Below are 23,938 nucleotides of genomic sequence, written 5' to 3' on the forward strand. Positions count from 1 at the left end.
TGTTTAGACATCAAACTAATTCCCACAAAAATCAGTAGAAAAATCTTTGCTGGCTTTGATGTGAACTGGAGCAAGCTTTCATACATATATTGATCCTGTATTTTCAGATATTTTTGGTTTCTGGTTTCCATCTAGGATTTCCCCTGTTTTTTAACGATCTAAAACCTCCACAGAGTGTTTATAATGGCTTTGAGCAATGGATAGCTGGGATGATATTTCACTTCCGTAAATGGGATATTTATTGGCTATGTGTGCATGTGACTTAGAATAGCTTTAGTAAACCAAAACTTGATTGATGCAGCTATCTTGCAAATTTAAGAATGCCTGAGAAACGCACTCGAAGTTATTGCTTATTACTGCTATTGAAAGCAGCAGAGAATGCCTTTAAAAAGAATACTACATTTCTTCATCTGCAAATTATCATCTGGAGGAAAGTTTCATGTGTTCTTTAATATGTTTTCCATCTTAAAGGTTTCTAGGCTTAAATAGCAGTGGGCTTTTCTGAAACGGTTGTGGGTTTGACCAGTCAGTTTTTTGCACATTCCAGGTGGAATGGGATCATAGAATTTCTCCCATGAAAGTAATATTAAAATTACAAAAGCAGCATGTAATTGTTACTTTAACATAATCTAATGGAAATAAGGGTAACTGTTGAATATGAAGATGCAGACAAAGATCTTCTCTTGTTCCTGCCCACCAGTGTTTTATTTTCTCAGTCGAACCATTTCAGTTTAAAAAATAACTGGATGGAAAGCCCCAAGTCTGTACTGTTCCTATTTACCTCTATGTTTGGCTCACTTTCTGCAGACAGCAAAAGTTACCTGCATATTCAGATTCTTGTAGAGGTTTGGCAGGAAGGATTCTCAAAGCATGGATGGCCTCCAGAGTGGAAGAACGTACAGTCTCATAATCACCTTCTTCCTCCTCAGAATCCTTGGAGGAAGATTGTAAGTCACTCTTGCCCTTCACTGTCAAATCTTTGTTCTGGATAGAAGAAGAGATACACAGTTAAGTTCAAGATTAATTTCAGATTTGGAAATATTTGATTACCAGAACCAGGCATTTTGGTGCACAGAAAATTTTCTGATGGAAATTGAAGGGTTGGAAAGTAGTTGAGCAAGGGTTTTGAGGATCTAAATTTTTGATTTAGGTTCTTAAAATAGCTGTTTGGGAGGCAATTTAGGTCTCTCTCTGAATTTGGCCTGTCACCACTCTTGAAAATATAATGAGAGTGTTTAGTTTTATGATCATTGCAGACATTTGAAACTGCCTTTCCTTATAATATTATCCATGTGGTATTCGTATTGTACTGACTGTTTACTTATGTTACTTGCAAGAATATATTAACTAGCTCATCACAAATGTCACACTTTAAAATAAAAACATGCATTGTTTTTGAGAATTTGTGCTAGCAAATGTGCAGTCCAAGTGAATGTAATAGCAAGTACATATTGAACAGTGGAGTCCACAGAAATGTGGTGCTGAGAGTGACTCGGAATGTCTCTGGTTGTATCTATACACTTTTACTAGGTTTGTTCAAGATTATTTTCTGGAGTCCTGCTCCACCCTTCATACTCACTGTTTATGTACTGGAACTTAACTGCTGCCTTCCTTCAGGAGAAGACATGCACAAACAGCGCAGAGCTGAGATTACTGCCGAGTGAACTCAACTGAGGGCAGCCAGTGTCTTTGTAAGTCATATTTTGCTACCAGAGACAGTATAGGTGCATCCATGCACTTGGATCTTCCCTGATGTTTGTTTTAATCCCTTCTTGAACTCACTAGTAATGGGGAATCAATAGCTTCCTGAGGTGTCTTCTTCCACTAGTTAACTCTCCTTTCAGTTCATGCTTTTTCTCTTGAGTGCTACAAATTAAACCAATTTGGTTTACCCTCCAAGGACACTAAAAAAATTGATTACTATGCACTTTATTTCAACCTTTATTATGCTTAATGTCTATAAATAGATTTCCTTTTATTCTTCTCACTAAGCAAGTACAATTCTTTAAAGCTTTCCCGAGTTGTCAACCAACTTAAAAGATCTTGAACTTCATATCCCCAGTGTTACTTTCCTGTGAACTCCCTCCAGGTTGTACACATCTTTATTACAACATCAAGCAGACTTCCAAGAAGTGTTCTTGACCGTACATTTAAGGGTGAGGTTTGCCCTTTTGTAACACTACATAAAAAAATACCACCACACCCTAGACAGACTGCTGCAGGATACCTGGGTTTGCAGGCTCTTCTGCTGCATAACTCTTTCCAGCTCAGTAGCAGACTACCGTCAACTAGGCTGAGGATGGATATTTTTTCAATCAATTGTGCAAACACTTCACACATTTTCATCTAGACCAGGTTTCCAGGTTTCTGCTTGTGAGACTGTCTTCTGGGAAATATCAAAGACCTAACAAAATCAAGATATATCACATCTACTGTTTTCTTTCTCACCATTATGGTCGTATTTCTGCTGAGAAGAAAATTACTTTGATTTGAGGAGTTGATGAGATGTTCTTCATGCTCACATTAGCAATTTTTTACATAATCAGACTTATTATTTCCAAAAGATGCTTTCAGACTGACTTTGTTTAATAGTCTGTCCAGGTATCCAATGAACCCTCAGGATTTGCTTTCTTTCTTGTAAGAAATTGAGGTTACCACTGTTCTTTTCCATTGCTTTAGGAACTCAGGACTCGTTGGAGAGTTCCCAAAGATAATCAATTAATGTCTCAGAAATTACTTCAAATAATTCCTTAAGTGCTTTAGCATAAGTAAATATTCTCCTGGCTGTTCTTTCCCTGTTCCGCTCCGCGCTATTACTGCCTTCTAGTTGGTATTAATCCCATATAGCGTCTGATTGTAATTAACCTTTCTATGAAACCTGAAGCAGCCAAAGTATTGACTGCATCAGCCTTCTGTAGTCATCCTTTACTTGTTCAACTTGCTTATTAAGCAATAGACCTGTGCTTTCTTTTCATCTTTCTCTGACTTGTAAGATATTTGCAGTCTTTTATTATACGCCTGAGCTGAAAATCAAAACCAGCTTTCAGATACAAATGGGAAGACATTGAAATATATACTGTTAGCTTTTCAGCTTTCTTTTGAATTGGTTACATATTAAACCTTGAGGTTTATTACTGGCTGACTTACATACTTATTCATCTTCACTCCTGTTATTTTCACATGATCTTATGATAAAGCTGTATTTTAAATTCAGACCATAAATGGAGAATTGACGTGAGTGGGTCACTTCTCTAATCTAGCTCCCACTAAAACAATGTAAAAGTTCTTGTATGTACTTCAAAATTCTCATGCTTTATTTTGCATTAATAAACAGTGAGGATTACATTTTCTGTTACCAGTGTTATAGCCAAGACAATATTAACACACATCAGGAAGTGAAAGAAAAGTAAAATTTTAGGAAGAACAGTGTGATACTTACAAAATGATAGGTATTAGTAGGAATAGTTCTTCTGTTTTCTGTATGAAATGGAGAAAAAATGTCAGCAGGTTTCATTCTGTAGAAAATGATACAGTAACTAAGAACTTAAAGGAATAAAAATCTGCCAATTGCACAGTATTTTACAGATACTAAACCAAAAGAGATGAAGCAAATCCGCCCATGAGTTTGTTGACCTGTACAATGCTTGAGGAAGTAGCTGTGTGGAAATGGGATTCACAACCACTAGCATGTCTTAAGCCCGCCCACAGAAAGTACCCAGAGAAGGATGTGCTCGGACTCCTTTCTCTCTTCTGAGTTTTGCTGCTTGGTGCAGAACTGTAAGGGCTCACCCCCATGAGCTTGGGGATCCTGGTCTGGAAATCCCTCTTCTGAATAGAAACATACCTTGTTCCTTTAGTGGCAGAAGAAAATCTGACCTCCTGCTTTCAAGACTGAACTGGAAAATGAGTTGCGCTGATGTCTTTTCTGTAGTAGCACAGTACTTGCCCAGGAAATTGGAGTCCTGGTTTGAGCTTGAGAAGCTCCAAATTCACGTTTCCCAAAACCGAGAACACTCCAGCTACCAGGCTATAAACTGTTCTAGGTAGTGGCTGTCTGCCCATGGAAGTTGTCTCATGGTATAGCCAGGAGAGCGTGAGTTACTGGGCCAAAGAGCTGGTGAACAGGAGAGTGAGATCACTTGAGAAGAGACTCCCAAGTTCTGCCCTTAACCTGATTTCCACATTTAATCCACCGTTTAATGCAAAACAGCCATGGTATGTCCTTGCGCAGTGCGTGCTCTTGTTCTGGACTGTTGAAGCAATCCTTGCCTAGGCTGCCTGTAGCCTCACAAATCTTGCATCTGTGTCTACATAATAGCCTGAATCCAGAAGGATAGCATGAAAATCCTTCTATTAAGCCCAACCTATAACATGTAATTACAGCATGCTCTACTGCTTAGGAGGAAGGGAAAATTGTGGACTGAAACCCTTTTATGCCAAGGAGAGAGTTAAAACCAGACCCACATCTTGCCCAGGTGTTGTGCCCTGTGCAAGCAAGTGAAGGATGGGCAGCATCCCACAACCCTCCCTTCCAGCTGTGTTTTGAAAGAAGCCAGTCTTTACCTAAACAGCCTCATTACATTTGTCGCTATTGTTCTTTTAAGGTCTGAATACTGCATGGGCCTGGTATTGCAGAGTTTTGTATACCCCAGCAGATGGCATTGAATGTTCATTTATTCAATATGCATAGTACTTTCATCTCTGCTCAGAGGGTCATTCACGGTGGGGAAGAAGATTTATTCATGCAAACTAGTTGTCTGATTTTCTGTTTAGTTATGCTGGTGCAAATCAGAAGTAAGCCCAGTTAAATCAATGACATTGCAAGGAAAACTGATGCAGATGAGGATAATGAGGAGGTGGTACCAATATAATAACAAAAAAAGGCAGTCAGTGTCTTAAATTGTAGCCTTTTTACTTCTGTTAATAAAAAATGGTTATTCTATCCTCAACAGTAAGAAACGAATAACAGTGGTAAACATTGAAGCTATTAGCCATGCATTTCATGGTTTAATGCTAAAAGGGGACTGTTTGACACAGGCCTTTGGGTTGATTTATTGCTATCCAACATCAGTTTATAATTTGATGTCCAGGTTAGTTTATAATCTGTTCTGTTACACAGGAAACAGCAGAGTTTGGAGGAACTCCAGCCCTCCATCTCCTTTTCTTCTAACGCCTCCTTTGTACAGCGCTAGTGAAGGGAGAGGCAGCGTTGCTGCTCGCCTGCGGGCATTCCCTTTACATCAGGTGAGCGCCCAAATATTTGCTCTGTGCTAGCTGAGGAGTGCAAACCAGATAGAAACCACTCCTCCTGTTATTTAAGGATGACATTTTGGTAGTGAAGATGAATATTTCATTCTGTGAGCTACACTGTACGTACCAGGCCTTCAGAATAAGAAGTGCTATGTGCCACCTGGGTGGCAGAAGACCATCAAAGAGGCTTACCGCTTGGGGGAAGACTGTTTCTGCTGGTTACTATATATATCACCCTGGAACACCCAATTTCCTGGCTTCTGGTGCACTGGCTGTTGTACAGGGATGACAGAGGACAGAATCTTTGTGCCAGGTAGTTGCAATCAGCTGGACCTTCTGACATCAATATTTTTTCACTGCAAGCTAAAGACCTACAGCTGGCAGGAGTCAGAGTTTCCTCAAGTTACAGGGACTGATCATATCTTATTCAGGCTTAAAATTTTTTGTTGCTTTGCTACATCCTCTGTGAAATTAATGAATGGAGTATATCAGTTATAACAATAGTAAGGTGTTACGTTTCTGTGGCATATGCGTGGCTGTGTTTCTGCCAGTTGACAGAGAATGCCTCATGTCAAAGGACAAAAGGGAATAAATTAATTTATCTTTAATTTGCAAGGGAATAAAATTGTGTGCATTTTGTGCAATTTGTGCATTTTGTGGCAACCTTGCCTGCTTTTTGTAGTGACCTAAAAAAAGTCTGTTCAAAAGGGTGACAGGTTAGCAATTTATACAGGAAAACTTAACATCGGAAACATAGCCCTTCTTTAAATGAGAAAGCAGAAGATAAATCTGTTCCCACTGACTTCCGTGAGTCTATGAACGAACAGTGGTTTTTCAGTCACTGTTTGTGGTGTTTCAGCCAGTGACAGAAAGCGATAAAGTGTTGTGAGTTATATTTTAATAAACCTTGTGATACTGACAGGGTGTCTCCTAACCACTTCAACAGGAAAAAGAGGAAGCTGGAAATGCTGCAAGGAAGAACGTGCATAGGAGTTTTCAGGGTCACTTTTTTTCTGTCTGGTCCAAAAGTACGGTGTAAAAACTTGTCCTGTTAAGTATATTGGCATCTTCCTGCAGCCTGTAGAGGGGTTAGGTAAGACAAGTAGAAGCTTCCTGAATTGCATAGGTTTAATTCCAAGACCAAGCAAAAGACTAGGCAGGCTTTGCTTCAGAGACTGTGAAAAAGGCATGTGAATAAATGCCAGTTATGGTGAGCTTTTGTGATATGGCCAGCTACCCACAGAGAATAAAAGACTTGCAATAAGATGATAGACTTCTGTGTTTTATTTTTCCAGAACTACTTTTTCCAGCCTTAAATCTAAATCTTCTGTATTATGCTGATATTGAATGCATTTAAGCAAACGTCACATAACACAATAAACATACGGTATACCAAATAAATTTATCTGGCTAACTGTGCCCCTATTTAGTTAGATAATTTGATGTGCTTTGTATTAAAGAACTTTTAGCTCAGCTACAGCTGTGAAATATGGTATAATTTTCCACTGACTTAAGTAGGAGCAGTATTTTACTTAGGAAGTCAATGGGATTTAAACACATGCTTACTACTGACCATAATCTGTCATGGAATCAGATTTAAAGATCCTGTGTCATTGTCCCATTGTTCTGGAACAGCAAACAGTAAAAAGAGGGGAATCCTTCATGAGTAGCAGCAGAGGAAAAAGGAAGGTTCCCTTAGTTGCTTTCTAGAAGTCATCAGCCAATGTAATGTTTTCAGTCTCCAGCAAGAGTATGATGTATTGGTGGCTTTTTGCAGTGTATAACATCACGAAGCCAACATTTTTTGGGGGCACTCTGGAAGTAAACACCTTTTTGCTTTCTTCATTAGTGGGTATCCAATTTCTAGTTAGTGGATATCCATTTCTTTTCCTTTTTTCTTACAATTAATTTTAATTTTTATGATCTTACAATGTTCTGATCCTTTACACCTTGCATGTTACAAACTATCACTGACTCTGAGTAGTAAGTGTGGTGAAAAGACTATATAGTAACTTCCTTTTTCAGTACTGAAAGAATTTTACCTTTTGGATGTATGTCCAGATTCATTGCTGCACATATGTTTGGGCAAGATCTAAAGACACAAAAAAAGAAAAAAACAATCCACTTTAATATTAGAAATTGCCATTGTTCTATGAAGCTTCTCAAAGAGTTCAGCTTAACAGAAGAGTGAAAGCTGCAAGGGTAATAATTAAATTTGAAAAATTATTTGGCAGATGTGGAAATTCAACAATCTTGGGCCAAACCTTACATTTTTGTTCACTTACATCTCCAAGTTTGGTGCAGTTACTGAGAGCTGTACTCATTTTGCAAACATTCATTTTAGACATAAATATTGTAACAGCCTTATTGATGCTTTAGCATATTCAGTATTTTGTTCAAGGGACGAATTTGCTTAGGGAGATAGGAGCTAAACCTCTGTTTTAGCGTGCAGCTGTACCACTGCACATGGCTCCCTTCCCATTCTGCCAGCCAGCAGAATAGGTGTAACAATTTTCCCTAGTCCTGATGTGGTATTCTTCCATCCTACTATTACTCCGCCATAGGGAATATATGAGATATATTGAGTGTGGAAGAAACATCTAAACAGGCCTTGACCTTACTCTGGTGTCCTGAGTGATGGTTCTCTTGCCATCACCCTCTTTACCCACTGGACCTTAGCTCTGTACCAGCCTGTCCAGCAACATTTATGGATCATTGCAGTAGTAGTACTTAGTATTCAGAAAAAAACCAAGAAGAATTACTTTCCAATGAAGATGCAGTCAGGAATCACATTAGGACTGCATTAATGCACATTTATTTTATCTAGTACCTAAGCATCCACCCTTGGAATTGCCCAAAGTTTGCGAAATACTAACACAAATCTTTGAGTTTCAACTGCTCCACTCTTAGAACTACAAAATAATTTAGGTTAGCAGCAACTTTTGAACAACGAGTGAAGCTGAGTGGTTTCCTGTTCAGTGAGCAGGCTGTAAACCACACTAGAGTCATCTGGTCTTTCGCTGTCTGCTGCTTAGAGCATGGACACATCAATAATAAAACTTCTATTGATGTTACTTATCAGTGCTTTAAAAAGTAATTTATTTACTTACTTATTTTTTGGCAAAGTTGTCTTCCTGCTGTTTGAATCTGCTGGGCAATGTACTATCGTTTTCCTGTGAGCTCTGATAGAATTGAATAAATTTACTGTTAGCAAGTGGGGAAGAAATGTGAATGCGAGCAGAGTTGAAAAACAAATTTTCAAATCTGGGAAACACATACATGTAAACGCTTCCCTTCTTCTCTACCTCAAACATTTCCATTCTCTGAATATTTTGCTGATTTTCTTGTTGTTTTCAACTATGGAAAAAAGAACAATGGTTTCCTGCTGAGAGAATGAAAAGCAGGAAATTGAATTCCTGCATCCAGTGTTTTGGTTTCTTTAGAGTAGGGTACTTATTAAATTCTTGTACAACTGAATAGGAATTAAAACCCAGGGGCATCTACCCAAGATCTCTATTGCTAGTAAAATACTTGCTAAACACCAGCGATGTAGGTATCAAAGTAACAGAGATCAGTTCTCTTGGCCTCTCTACTTATGGTTGCTCTTGAGCCCCACTTAGAAACAGAGCTCCTTATTTTACTCATGTGAAATAATACTGATCTGAAAATCCTTGAAACAAACACCAAGATGATTTCAACTTTTACCCTTTGGCAACCAGACTTCAGTGTTGCAGAAAAAGAGTGAGGATTATCTCACCCAATAATTCCTACAGGTGGTAAAGATGGTCACGTTCTCTTGAACAATGTCACTTGGACCTAGTTCTGCCCAAATTCCTCTCAATTCAAAGATCCTATAATGAGGGTTGCCAAATCAAGTTATAAACATGACCACAAATCCCATTTAAAAAAAAATAAAATTCATTAATCAATATTTGAATGTGCACATTGATAATTAATTTTTCTAACTCTCGGTGTGGCACAAGGTCACCAAAGGTCACAAATGCAAAGCTGCAGATTTTAGAAGAATGAGAAGACATGATTTTATTTTCAGCTGTGAAGTTAGCATGAGAGGTATGCTTGAGCAGTTGCTAGCACTGTAGAGAATTTTGGACTTAGCACTCAGTTTGCCAGACAAGAACTTGGAAATCTTTATGGTACTCCCCAGCCACCAGAAGTATAAATGGTTAAATCTGTATTGCTGAGTGATCTCTCTGGAATGTCAGAAATACAAACAGGTAATTGATTTCTGTCATCTCTATGCTCTTTATCACTCACGTTTAATTTTTTTGTCCTTTAAGAGAACAATTTCATTCTTCAGCAAACAAACCTCTTCCCCCAACTCCTCCTAAGGAAGTGTGTATTACAAATGCAAAAGTCTATTTCATATGAATGTTATACATACAGTAAATGTAATTTTTGTGTGCTTGAATCTACTGCATTCCTCCTTGACCCTTCTGGTGGTGAATTTCCCAACATGCACCTAAAGAGTGACCTTCTGCAAGCTGTCCCTTGCCTGCAGCAGGGAACTATTTTAGTCTGTTTAGTCTGTTTTTTGTCTGTGTGTGAGATGCAGCACTGAAGTTGAATACCTCTTTTGCTGGCTACTTCCATGAGTCCTTCAGAACTACATCCATGTTACTGGTAACTAGTAGCATAAATGGCTCGGAAGTACGGGATTTACCAGAAACTTATGGGTTCGGACTATGAGGACATTCGGCACTTTTTGGGTAATCTATGTTAATAAAATCCCTACCTTGCCTAAAAAAGATTACAAAAGGTCTTCGTCCCCATTTTTGCTTTAAAATACAGCTATGCCATTTTAAAATCCCCATGTCTAATTATAGGGCAAAAGCATTTTTCTTTCACAGGATTTTCTTCATTCTCTGGTAAATGCTCCAGCAACATTGCTCCCTCCTTCTGCAAAAAGGCGGGTTTTTATCTATGCAATTTAAGACACTTTCGCCTCTTTTAACTTAAGGGGAATGTGGAATTTCATTTAACTGGCTGTGTTCTTTGACTTTTTCCATTTATGTTACTCATTCCAGATTGGCCAGATACAAAACCCTAAATTGTGTGATAGTGCAGTTTAGTGGCACAGACAGAGCAGCAATACCTATTCAGCTCAAGATTCAAGTTACATTATGTATGGCCAGAGGATATACAGGGGAGAAAAATCAAGGGTAGGCTTCATTTAAGTGATGATTCACTAATATTTAACTGCAGACAAATTGTGATGAAGCACCTACAGAAATACGGATGACATTTACATTAATGTCAACTGAATTAATCTTGATGGGTTCTGTTGCAATAAATTATGATTAATATGTGATGAATTGGATATATAAAGAATTCTGTTTCAAAAATCTTAACATTTCCAAGAGTCCTGAAATTATTAGGCAAATTGTAAGACACTTACTCCATTTGAAAGTTTATTTACTTCACAGCATTTAAGAGGATTATTACTAGGGTAAATTTTACTTGCCGGGCATAAAAGGCGGCTAAGTCAATAGCTGAAGTAGAGATGGTTAAAAGAGAGAAATGTCCATTTCATCTTATCTGTATTCTCTCTCTTTTCTTCCATTTCAACAGTGAAACAACAACAACAAAAGTAGCTGTCTTATTAAACAGCTCTCCTCTGACTGCAATACTTTACATGAAACAGTTCAATATTACCTGATGCTTTGTTCGATCAATTACTACATTCCAAAGGCCCTGCCGTACTCATGTGTCAAATCTTTCTTCATGAGAGACTGTAAATGGCATAACTTGGCCCAAAATATTCAGAAGCAATTCCTTATTGGTTAACCATTATTGCGGTTATCTGGTCTGGTAGTTACTTATTTTTGCAGTTATTTGTATATTTATTTGGTTTTGCAGAGATGTTGGAGAGCTCCTATCATAGAAGAGGTCCTCCCTGTGGCAGATGATTCACAATCATAAAGTCAGTCCTGTCCAAAGGATGCATCAACCAAGAGAGAGCAGGTGGATGCAACTAACAAGTGGGGGTGTGTGTGGTAAGACAACAAGCTGTAGGTAAAAAGTTTTGCTAGAAGGAAAGGAATAAAACATGGAGCATGCAACTCTGTGCTGACTGTAGACATCTGAAGGGTGTCAGTCTCTAGTTTGAAAACCCAGGCATCTGTCAGGCCCGTTGAGAGAGAAAACCACCTTTCTATCATTACTGCTATTGAAAGAAGTCACTATTATATTTTATGGGCTACTTAATACAACAAAAGGATCCTACTATTTATCAGTCTGATTATCCCAATCTATGGCCTAAAGCTATTTTCTGAAGAAATGGTTACCAGAGTGATTATTAAGGGATGCTATAACTCAGAAACCAGCTTGTTTCCTGAAATGGTGGCTGAAGATGGTATGTGCACTGCACGTAGCAGTGTGATTGGGTTTTGGGGGACTTCGCAATCACAAAATCATTCTGTTACATGGTGGTTTGAAAGTGCATTGTACTGTTCATTTTGTTTCCTGGTAACGTATGTCTCTATAGATGCTGTTACTTAATAGTAGGGTTTGGGGTGGGGGGAGGCTTAGCCACCTCTGCTGTGGCCCTGATTAAGCAAAATTGAAGTCAGTAGGGCAGAAGTGATTGAAAAATAATTTAAATCTACCAACAGATAACATTGTCAAAAATCCCTAAGGGACCACGTAGCAGAGTTCACTTTTGGAAGTGATGCAGGCAAGTAAGAGATATCATGAACCTGGCTTGATTGGGCTATCTCACTTTTGAAAGTAAGTTCAGATTTTGAAGTTGCCTGAACACAGGTGTGCCTTGCCATTTTGGATGCCTGGGTATACACTGCCTGGCCTCCAGATGCTGCTCGGGAGGGATCTAGGTCTTTTGCAGATCTTGGACTGAACTTCTTTGGCTGGTGCCTGTAGAGTTAGGCACCTCAAAACAGGGTCCAAAATCTCAGGTTTGCTGAACAGGGAGCTGCTGTGAGCAGTGGCTGCCTGAAATCACAGGCTCAGTGGTTGCTCAGGCTGCAGAGGAGGTGCATCCCTGTACTTGCAGTATGCAGCTGAGGGTATAAGGCAGACACTTTCTTCCGAGGAAAATGAAGCATAGCTATCTGTCCTCTTTTGTATGAAAGAATCTAGTGATTAGAGGAGGTGTGTTGCTTAGTACCTTGGTCATTACTGTGTTCTGCTTATATTTGCTCTCCACTGAAAAGAAAACATAGGTACAGGAACCTGGCGTGGGCTCCTGGGCCGCAGCTGAGCACGTGCACCTCTGGGCTGTCCACTCCTTTTCCCAAACACCGTAACTACGTGCAGAAGGGCCGTGGGAGAGTTTCGCTACTCCCCCCATCCCTCCTATGGGGCAGCAATGGGAGGTGACTTTGGGACTGATCTTGCTGGTGGATGGGAGATCCACGTGGGGAGTACACATCCCAGCAAAGCTGTTCAGGGCCTTTAACAGGCTGAGGCAGAGCCTCCGTACCCTGACTTGCCTGTGGTACATGCTCAGCTTTTAAGCCCTTTTGAGGTAGCTTTGGACAGGCACGGAGTTGCCTTTCTGTGTATGTGAGATAATTTGCAGTGTGCTGTACTGGCTCTGGCTGGGATGGAGTTAATTTTCTTCAGAGCAGTCCATATGGTGCTGTGCTTTGGATTTGTGACCAGAACAGTGTTGATAACACACCCGTGTTTTGGCTGTTGCTGAGCAGTGCTTGCACAGTGTCAAGGCTTTCTCTTTTTCTCATTCTGCCCTCCCAGTGGGCAGGCTGGGGGGGTCAGGCAAGAGGGGACACAGGTGGGACAGCCAACCCCAACTGACAAAGGGGTAGTCCATACCATATGACAACGTGCTCAATCGTGCTCAGCAATAAACACCAAGGGAGGGGAATTTTTGGAGGTGGGCACTGCTCACTTGTTTAATTTAATTTTTTTTTTCTATCATCTCTTTCCTTTGCTTGCTAAACTGTCTTCATCTCAAGCCACAAGTTGTCTCACGTTTGCTCTTCCATCTCTCTCCTGTCCCGTGGGGTGAAGGGACCGAGCGGCTCCGCGGGGCTTCGCTGCCCGCTGGGGTCAGCCCGCCACGTGCACACAGGCAGGCAGGGCCGAAGGGAAGGGCGGGGAGAGTCATTTGACCTTTCAGCTGTCACAGGGGTTTCAGGGTCACAGTTTTGATGCAGGCATATAAGCATCATCTGGGGCTGAGGCAAAGACCTAACCACTTTTCTGAAATATGTCCCAGGCACTGCACTAGAATGGAGCTTTTTTTGTTGCTTTTAATTTATAAAGGTCAGTTTTATGAATCAGTAATAAGATCATCCACAGAAGCATTGTACTCAGTGTTGTGACGTTAGAAAAAAACTCCATAAAACAGATGCTCATATGATTAACATACTTAAACTACTACAGCTGTGGTCCTCCAAGTGTGTCATGTAGGAGGAGGCTTGTTCTGGGTTTTTTACCTAAAGTAAGCGTTAGGAACATAATAATAAATATTAAAGGCTATATTCTCTTAGCAGAATTATCTAACTGATCACTTGCAAAACTATTTAAAAATTATGACTGGCACAATTAATTTGAATTATTTGCTTCAAAAAAGAGTGCTCCAGGTTTCCCTGGCAACCTTTAAAACGATATGTATAAACACACCAACCAATCAGCATAATAACAGTTCAAATAACCCCACAGAAACACAAATACAATGAACATAAATTAATGATTGTACTGGTTAAACGCAGATTTTAGAAATGTCGAATAGAAACATTTCCTTCATGCCAAACTGCATTAACAAGCTGCAAATTGCCAGTTCTTTGCAAGTCCACCTACAAAATATTAAACCATATTAAAACTAGCTTTATCAGGGAAACAGGTCCCCTGGCAAATGTGTTATGAATCCCACTTCTCTAGTACTGGTTAATACAGGTATTCAGGCTGACAATTAGGATACACAGAACGCACTTTTTTTTGTATTACAGACTCATCTGGTTTGGAATTGCTGTGATGAATCCTAGCCAGGTGACTTTGCAGTGGATGGGAGAGATTAAAAAGAGAAAAAATGGTAAGCCATTGTGGCTGAAGAAAAGGATGGCACTATACTAAGGCATGTTTCAAGCCAAACATTCGTGATCTTGCAGGAGAAGAAAATATTTTACTCAACCTTAATTGCAAATACTCACAGAGGCTGGCCCTTTTAAGCCATTACTGTTGCAAAACTGAGATTTGTTTTTTGTTGTTGTGCGTGACACCATGCTCAGCAGAGAAATGCCTGGAAAAGGTTTGGTGTTTGACATAGTTTTCTTCCCACAACTCTTGTATCGAATCAGACAAAACGTATTCACACAGCAACAGAGTGTTTTGGGACGCTTCAAGCCAAATTCTGCAAAATAATCTGAGCCACATTGCAAAGATTCCTCGGGGAGGTGTGGCATGAAAATTTTACCCCTGAATAAAATAGTATGAACCGTGAGCCTGCCTCCTCCTTGCCTTACCCTTCTTGTATGTCTCCTTACATGTGTGTACATTGCACAAGGCAGTACCACGCAGCTTCGTTAATAGTAGGACAAGAGGAAATGGCCACAAGTTGCGTCAGGGAAAGTTTAGACTGGATATTAGGAAAAATTTCTTCACTGAGAGAGTGGTCAAGCATTGGAACAGGCTGCCCAGGGAGGTGGTGGAGTCACCATCCCTGGAGGTTTTTAAAAGACGTATGGATGAGGTGCTTAGAGACATTGTTTAGTGGTGGACTTGGCAGTGCTAGGTTAACAGTTGGACTTGATGATCTTAAAAGTCTTCCAACCTAAATGATTCTATGATTCTATGATTCTAATATGTACTTGTTTAAGCGTAGCATCTGCCACCTCAGTCCACACACTTGAGACCAGCATGCATTTAGTCAGGTTCATGTAGTTTGAACTACTAATAAATTGTCAGGCAGTGACTTGCTGGCTGAAGAGATGCTGTCAGGAGAGATAGGGGCTGTGGGTACCTGAAGGGTAACGATAGATGTTTGACACTTGGAAGAATGCTAGTGGGAGGCTTTGGTACCCGTGGTTACTTTTCATATTACTGTGTATGTTTATGCTGAGCACATTCTTATCTACAATAGCAGCTCTGCCATGGCACAGTATAGAGCAGGGAGATTAGGCAAACAGTGGATTGAAATAGAAATGCTTATTAAGTACGAATAAAAATGGTCTCTCTGTAAGTTTTGCTAAACTCACCTGAAGTCATGTATTCTATGAGAAGATGAGGAAAACCACAAATGAACTATATCTATCGTGTGGATAGGGTTTGAACATTTTTCAGTCCAAGCAGCTAAATACTAAAGTGAGTGGGCATGACTGAGGGAAGTCTTTAATGCATGTAAAATGGTTTATAGTACATAACAATAATAAAAAGATGCTCTCGAAGCACTGTGGTTTGTGACCATAGAAATGGGAGTCATTTGATTACAATACCTCATCTGAATTTGTTCCTGGGATGATATTAACCCTTTGTAGAGGTTTAGGGTTGCATCACTGCAACTATTTTTGTTTTTACATTTCTTAGCTTCTGTGCAGCCCCTTGGGATTTTTCACATCTAAATGGTAGAGAGTTTCTTCTGGAATAAAGAGCAAAGATGTGAATGGGAAATGAATGGGTTTTACTTTTTCATGAAGATTCTGATATCAGACACTCTCAGAGAACACGCAAAATTTGAAAACATTCCATCTAAAGATAATTCTGCCTGCAATATATGTCTTTCAGAATGTTCATGTATATATATATTTTAAATTATTATCTCTTTTACCTCTCTCTTATAAGCAATATAGTTTTCAGACTTGTTCTGTGTTGTTACCTACCAAGTTATTTTTACTGGCTGTTTAAGTCCATACTTCAGGATACATTGCTTATCTCTGCCCTTGCATCTTGTAATGAAGACTGCAAATCCCTCTTCACCCAGGGAAGTCAGAGGGAAAAATATTTAACTTCTTATTTCTCTCACTAGTGCTTGAAATCTTGGGGTTACCATCTGCCAGACTTTTTGGAGACTGCTTGGTGCAGCTAAAGCCTTCTAGCTTTCCACTTGCCTAGAAGATACCTAGCTATGCCAGTCTCAGTGGTCAGAGGAGCTGAAGGTTTATTATCTCCCTCCTCTTCCACAGATGAACAATATCCTGGGAGCAGACAGGAAATGGGGTAGATGATATCTTATCTCAGAGGATGCGGTACTGGCTACAGCTACTTGCCAGAGAGCCTGGGCAGGTGCTGTGCGACCCAGCACTGCCCAGGGTGTTGTTATTATGTGTACAGCTCTTTCTAGTGTATACTAGAGTCTGGCAATCTTCCCCATAGCCCTAGGCAAACCTGTTGTTTCAGCAGACATTTGACTCAGAGTTAAGTGCCTGAATCAAAATTCCCTCCTTATTCCTGTTGTGCAGATGCTTTGCTGCTTTTCTACAACAGCAAATCATAAAAGAACCTGAGCAGACCTATTGCACATGACAGGCAAGTAATGAGATAGAACTCAAAGCAAATGCTGTTTCTGTTCTTCCTTGTTATCTGCTGTCAGGAAGGAGCTAATAGGTAAGCAGCTTTTAATTTAATTTCACTCTATCTGAGTCAAGGTGGAGTAATCTGCATAGGAATATAATAATGCAAGTGCTTCATCCTTCCATCACAGATATAGAGTCTAACCTAAAATATGGCTCTTAGTAGCCAGGGAGAATAAAATTACCCTGCCCACGGTTCTAGAGAAATATGTATCTATCTAGAGGAAAGAACAGTGTACACTGAAGCACTCCGGTTTACAGCTACTGCACTGCAAACCTATATCCACATCTTTAGTATCTGTGAACCTGACAACATTACACTGTAGTTACAGGTTGCCAATGAAATCCAGTTTATAGGTGGATAAAAATGATTGCTCCAAGTATTGTCACAGGAGTGGTTTCCATGCTGTATTAGAGGTAAGTATAGTAGTAATTCTTCCCAGTAAAAATGAAAGCAAGCAAGTATCTTCATAGCTGGTTCTTTCATTTATACGTATGTTGTTGGAGTTTTTGAATCATCAGCAAATAACAAACAAAAATAATTAATTTGATTATTTTTAATTTTTCTTTTTAAATTACCTCTTTGTGTTTTGTTAGAAAAACAGCCATCAACATTTCTTAGCACAATGTTCCTCATGGAGGACAGCAAATAGTAAAACAGTGGTTTCTGTAGGGGTATGACTGGGAAACAGTATCTATTAAATACCTGTACATTTCACAGAATATATCGTTGTCTTGATTTAGCAATCTGTAGAACTCACACTGAAAAATCAAATGTAAGAAATGCTACAATTTGGGAGAAAGAGAAGGGGCTTTACTGAATAAGTTAAATTTGCTTATTTAAACATTCATATCACTCAGATTGGGGTCCTGAAATATAAATTACGTGTTTGAATTAACGTGCTGTTGGCTCAATGTAGGCATTCATGTTTGAAAAGACTGGCTTTTCTCTAGCTCCAGCAAAGTGCCCTGAAAATTAAAAAAACCCTTCACTTAAGAGATTTTTTTTTTCTCTCTTTCTCTCTCTCTCTTTCAATTATCCAACTTGATGTAAAAACCCGTGTTCTTGACCAGTCCTGGATTGCCATCTGCATCTGTTTCTGACTGATCCCAGATTAACTCCCTTCTTGCTTTTGACCACTCTTCTACAGTGGTACCGCTCTCTGGAGAGTATAAACTCTACAGAAGTCATGGCTGGATATCTGCTCAGCATTGCCAGCTACCCGATCTTGTGGCTTCCTGGGATTTCAGTTCATGCTGCCTGACAGCTACGGACATGTATGTAGGTGAAAAGTTGGATGTCTGTATGAAAAGCTAACTAAAGGAGGGGGACTGAGGTGGAATAGACCATGCCGTTTCTCAAGCCTTTGTGAATAAGCACCTGATTCTGCTCGCTGGCAAAGATGAAAACAGGACACATTTCACAAGCAGCACAATGTTTCTTTTAGAAAAGATTTCTTAAATCATCACTTTCAACTGCAGCCTAATATTTAACCCTTGTCCCAGTTCTTCTCTCATTGAAGGCCATTCAACAGAAGCAGAAACATCCAGGAACAACAAACAAACAATTCTGTGAATAACTGGGCACTCCAGGTTTTCATAATGAATCAGAAGAGACTTAGCTCAAGTTTGTCTGTGATTCATGGGGATTTGAAGGTCATAAAACTTAAAACAGTCCTCAGGTTGTCCATCCTTTCTGCAGTGAAGTGGTCTTGGAATCAGACCAGGTATGGGGCTTGACTCCACACTGGGCTAGTTAATTTCTTCCAGTTATGCTTAATGACAGAGGGCTGCAAAAGTCTTGTACTTTTCTCTGAGGATGTCACCAGTAGCATCATCAGGATGCTACCAAAAGGAGAAGGAACACTCTGGCAGCTTAAAGGCTGCCAAATGTGAGCATGTGCTGGAAGAAGGGGAATTTATTTTATTTTACTAACATGAATTAACATACTAAAACCTGGTTTATAATAATATATTTTTCCATTATTAATCCTGTAACATAGCCCTATAATACAGTTGTCTTTAATGTTTCTATAGTATCTATTACAGTAAAAAATGAACAAAAAAATGAAAAAATGAAATGGTTGGACTTAATGATCTTACAGGTCTTTTCCAACCTTAGTGATTCTGTGAAACTGAATTTTCATGATGCCTCCACAGGAAAGCTAGATTAGTCTGAAGAGCTACTCCTTCCTTCCCTATTGGAAAGAACATTACTTCATTTGTTTAAAGACATGGTTTTTTGTAATGGAAGGCTTTGCATAATTTGACCAATTTTTCCTGTTGCGACAGCAGACTCAGAGGTACTTCACTGGCTATACAGGACCTCCATTCTTTCAGTTAACCCACTGCCACAGTATTAGCGTAGGCTGTGCCTCTTGCCCTTGCTGATGTTCAAAATGCTACCAGCAGAATTACTTTCAAGGACAAGGTCAGTAGTGCTGTACCCAGGCAGTTTTACTATGATGGTGTGTCCTGTGAAATACTGGCCAATTTTCCATCTAGGTCAACAGATCACTGGACTTGCTAGAACCCAGATATTTTGGTTTCAGCTTCAAACATAATATTAGTAAGATCTAACACTCAATGTAAATTACAAGCAAAACCCCTTTGGAAGGGGGATCTGCATTCAGTATTTGTCCATGCTAAAATGACCACTCACACACACACACACAAAACTACTTTTCTGAAGGAATAAGTTTAGCCAAGCCCCTCATCCTTGCTTTCAGCTGATCTGCTACTTGTTCACACCCAGAAAAAAAACACCAGAAAGCCATTTTCTTTTTTTTTTTTACTATTTTGGCTTCTTTATAAGCTCAACACAATACTTGGATTTTCAGTCCCAGTTGGCAAAAAATGGGTCTTAACCCTCTAGAGAAACACTGCAAGTTGATCTATTCTCATCCTAAAACTAAACACAACTTATTCACTCAGCCAGCCACAGCTCTTATCCTTGACTGATGCAGCAATAAACCATGCCTTTTACTATACCACTTACTTATTCCCTGAGCATAACATAGCCTTAACTATACTTGAGTGATGCCATAGACCTAACCATGCCACTGCTGTCAGCCCACATCCTAATTCTGTGGGGTTTATCTGACACAGTTTAAAGCTAACTCCTCAATCTAGGTCTTCAGCCTCAATCCCAGTTCTGAACCTCAGGGACTCATCTGTATTCTGTAGCTCAGGGGCTCTTGTAACTACTGATCATCATCTACTATCAGGGCCCTGAGGGCCCTAATAGGCTATAATGGCCCTGACCAGCCTCACCTGGGGCCTCTGACCACCCCTGCCCATGGCCCAGGAGCCCCATTTCTGCTCAGCTGGGAGCCATCAGACCCTACCCGATGAACAAGGTCATAGAAGTTTCAGTCTCCAGCCCAGAATCACAGAATCACTAAGGTTGGAAAAGACCTGTAAGATCATCAAGTCCAACCGTCAACCCAACGCCACCGTGCCCACTAAACCATGTCCCTCAATGCTATGTCCACACCTCCATCTCTTTCTAGCCATGCACAACTCCTTTTGTAGGAGAGGAAGCCTGTAATTTTGGAATTTGGGGGTTCAGGTAAGGGGTGGGACCTGAGAAAGGATGATGGGGGAATCTGGCAGGAAATTTCCGTGCTTGTCCCAGATGTTGGCAGAGTCTCATGGAAATAGCAAATGAAAATGTGAGCACTAGATATGAGTAGATTCACAGCCACTTTATCTGAGTCACCCTCTTGGTGTGCCAACTACCATGAAAGTCATACTATGTTCCGTATATCTGTGGGTGTGGCTGCTATTTGCAAAGACCGCTGGGCCAGAGGCAGGATGGATGGAGCTGTTGTTTGCCTCATTGCCTTATTTCTGTGTGTTCAGTGTGCAAATATATTTGCACTATGTTATCTCCGGCTCTTTCAAGTCTTTCTATACCCTCTCTGGGAGTGGGGTAGCATATAAAGTTTGGAAGGCAGAAGAGTGGCAATTTGCAGAAAAACAAATGAATGAACCTTTGTCTTAATTCACCTTCTTGCAGTGAAGCCTGGAAGCACCATAAGACAGTGCTGAAACAATTCCTCACAGACTTCACCTCTGAGACCTCCATGTCACTGGCCTTATACACCGTTCTTCACAAACCTATCTGGGATCACATCGAGCAATATATACTGCTCCTTACCAAGCTGAATGAGGTTCTCAAAGAGGTAGGAAGCTTTATGTGATGTTACTTGACTGGTTTATGCTAAAATCTTATGCAGGTCTTGTGGGGCTTTGTGGTGGTGTCATTCAATCCAAAGTTGGCTGGAAGGAAATGATTTCCAGTGGACAGCTGGGGTGGTAGTAACCAGCACCAGTGGAGTGCAGTCCAGCTGAAGGTCTCGAAGCAATGAACAGTTGCCTCTCCAGCATAGTACAAGCTACTCATCATATGGAGGAGCTGCAAAGGGTCAAGTAACCGGCCTAAGATTGCACACTTCACAGAATCACAGAATCACTAAGGTTGGAAAAGACCTGTAAGATCATCAAGTCCAACCATCAACCCAACACCACCATGCCCATTAAAACATGTCCCTCAATGCCTCATCCGCATGTTCCTTGAACACCTCCAGTGATGGTGACTCCACCACCTCCCTGGGCAGCCTGTTCCAATGTCTCACCACTGTCTCAGTAAAGCCACAGCCATGCCCATGTCTGGCCACAAACCCTGTTGATTCAGTTCCCAACCCACAAAAGGACTTCCCAGCCTGACCTTGAACCTGCCTAGTGACCACTGGCCTGTGTCTGACCCTGATTACCCTCATCAGACATGATCATATCCCTGACCAGGAAACTGACTTCCCAGCTAGGTCTTGGCCCTGTCTCATTTCTGTGAACTTATCTGAGCTGGACCTTTGGCTAAACCTGACTGCCGTCCCTGGGTGTGCCCTGCTTGTCCCACTGGGGTGGTATGATGGGCCCTGGCTGGCAGGGCCCCTGCCCCGATGGTCCTATCACCCCCCTTGGCTTCTGGCTCTGCATCCCTTGGGGCGTTTCTCATCCTAACTACCGGTCTGATCAAATCCACTGGCATATTAAGTTCAGTTCATGCTCATCTAATTCCCTCATCTTTGCCTCCGATGTTACTGTGTCTCAGCAAACCATATCCATCTGTAAAGTCACCTTCAATAATATGCATTTGCTGCCCCTGTGGGTCTCACCGGCATTCAGCAACACAACCACCTTTTCAGTTCTTACTCTCTGAGAACTTTACACTAACTCCAGTCCTACTACTAGTTTTAATATAGCCTCAAACAAACATAAGCTCTTTGTCCATAGCAGCAGCAGCAGCCTTCATCTAACCCCTCATGACTTGCAGAGTCCTGTAATAAACAAGCTCTGGTTAGTTTACTCTGAAACTCCAGTCCCTGGATCTGATTGTGTCCCAAATTTAAAAAATGCTCCACAATCCCTTCTCCACACCCCACCCATCAGCAACACACTTCTACTGACTGTTTTCAGCTCAGCCCCAAGTTCTTTCCTTGTAATTAGAGTGGTTTGACAGAGACGAGTGGATACTTGGCTGTACTTGTGACATTTGGCCATACTACTATTATAAAAGAAAATGGTGATTTCCACCTAGCCCAGTTTATTACTTTGATTTCTTTGAGTGATTAGCTCCCTGTTGTGACCAATTTCCTGTTTTTAATAATTTGTCCTGAAATATCTTCAATTTCTAAAAATAGAAGTTCTACAAATAGAACATGTTGCATGTAATAAGGGAAGGAGCAAAAAAATCAGGAAATTCCAATTCTGTGCTAAAAGCTTAAGGACTGATGCCTGCTAAAGCATTGCTCTCCCAGCCAGGGTTCTTGTCTTGCTTTCCCAGGGGCCAGAGATGGCACAAGCACCGTAAAACCAAAAACTTTTGTTTAAGTGCTTCCATGTGAATTGAAGGGTGAAATTTTAAGCATACAATTTTTGAAATATAAATGTTTAGCATGCGAGGGAAAGCAGATGAGAAGGAAGTCATGTGTGTGTTCAGATCAAAACCGCAGGAGCATCAGATGGTCTACCAGTTGCTGAAAAGTTGACCTTAATAAAGCTACGACAACTCACACAAGCTGAGCTCTGTACCACAGAGCAGGGAGAGCCATAACGGCTTTGAACTGTATGTTTTCCACTCCTCCTTAATGCAGCCTATAGTTATGTTCGATGTACATAAACTGCTCAGAATGAAGAATTAGAATGAAGAAGAATATTGCATTGGGAAAAAAATGGGTAATTAGCATTACAAGCATGTCTTTGCTGTGACACAGTAAAATAAAACTAATGTTTAGTACCATGTATTACAATTTTTGCCCGCTCCCTCAATCACATACCATCTAGAAAAGCATTTTGCAGTATCTCATAGCAATGCCTTACTTTAAAACTTCAGCATTAACAGGAAAATCCAACATACTTTAATAATAACAGATGGCTATGAAGTGAATACAGAGCTGTATTTCACTCCTGGGGCTTTGTGGCTATGCAGAAGCCACTTGAGTTACATGCTCATGGTTAATAACATCAGCAGAGCCACTCCACTTAATTACAGCATTATATTTACTTCATAGCTCTCTATTATACTTTAAGTCGCAGTAAGAAAAGGGCAAGCATATAATCCCTCCAAAGACATTGTACTGCCCTTGTTAAAAAGACTGAAAAAGCTTCATAGCTGTAGACAAAATGTAAACCCCAGTGTGGAACAAGAGATACTCTTTAATGTCTCTTGCACAGAGCAGCTTAATTGACAGTAATTCTGACTGGCCAGATAGCAAACACTGTATTGCTTCTCATTGTGGGCTAGTAAAATGGAGTATTGCCTCTTGCCCAGAGGAGGAAGGGAAGAAACGGGAGATGTAATGAGTATGTAGAAAGGACTCTTAGGAAGCATGGATATGTCTCCAGTTTAATTTATTTTTTCCTCCTGATTTCATCCCATTCTCTACAATTTTGTCCTCTTCTCATTTTATTTCTGAAGGAGAGGAAACTTATAAATAAAGCCAAATAAACTAGACTGCTTTGTTCATCAAATAATTAAGACAAAGTAAAATAAAGCTACTTCACCAAGGAAATCTTAAGAAGTATTTTAAGAGACCTTTTTGTCAGCAAGGCTGTAAATTATTGACTTAGCTTTTTCATTAACAATAAAAGGGCAAACTCTTAAAAGTAGAGCTTCA

The 23,938-nt window shown here is 40.3% G+C and overlaps 1 protein-coding gene across 1 annotated transcript in view; it reads right to left on the minus strand.

The window, feature by feature from the left end:
- Positions 1-13,421, minus strand: part of CLNK (cytokine dependent hematopoietic cell linker) — a 38,697-nt gene extending 25,276 nt beyond the window's left edge. Inside the window, exons 1-5 of the mRNA XM_059817893.1 lie at positions 13,222-13,421; positions 8,361-8,432; positions 7,293-7,342; positions 3,440-3,477; positions 822-984 (exon numbers count right to left, since the gene is read on the minus strand). Of these exons, the coding sequence (XP_059673876.1) occupies positions 822-984; positions 3,440-3,477; positions 7,293-7,342; positions 8,361-8,432; positions 13,222-13,421 (523 nt within the window). The remainder of the gene's footprint in view (positions 1-821; positions 985-3,439; positions 3,478-7,292; positions 7,343-8,360; positions 8,433-13,221) is intronic.
- Between the last annotated feature and the right edge of the window lie 10,517 nt (positions 13,422-23,938).

Source organism: Gavia stellata, chromosome 5 (genome assembly GCF_030936135.1).
Source record: "Gavia stellata isolate bGavSte3 chromosome 5, bGavSte3.hap2, whole genome shotgun sequence".
NCBI lineage: Eukaryota > Metazoa > Chordata > Aves > Gaviiformes > Gaviidae > Gavia > Gavia stellata.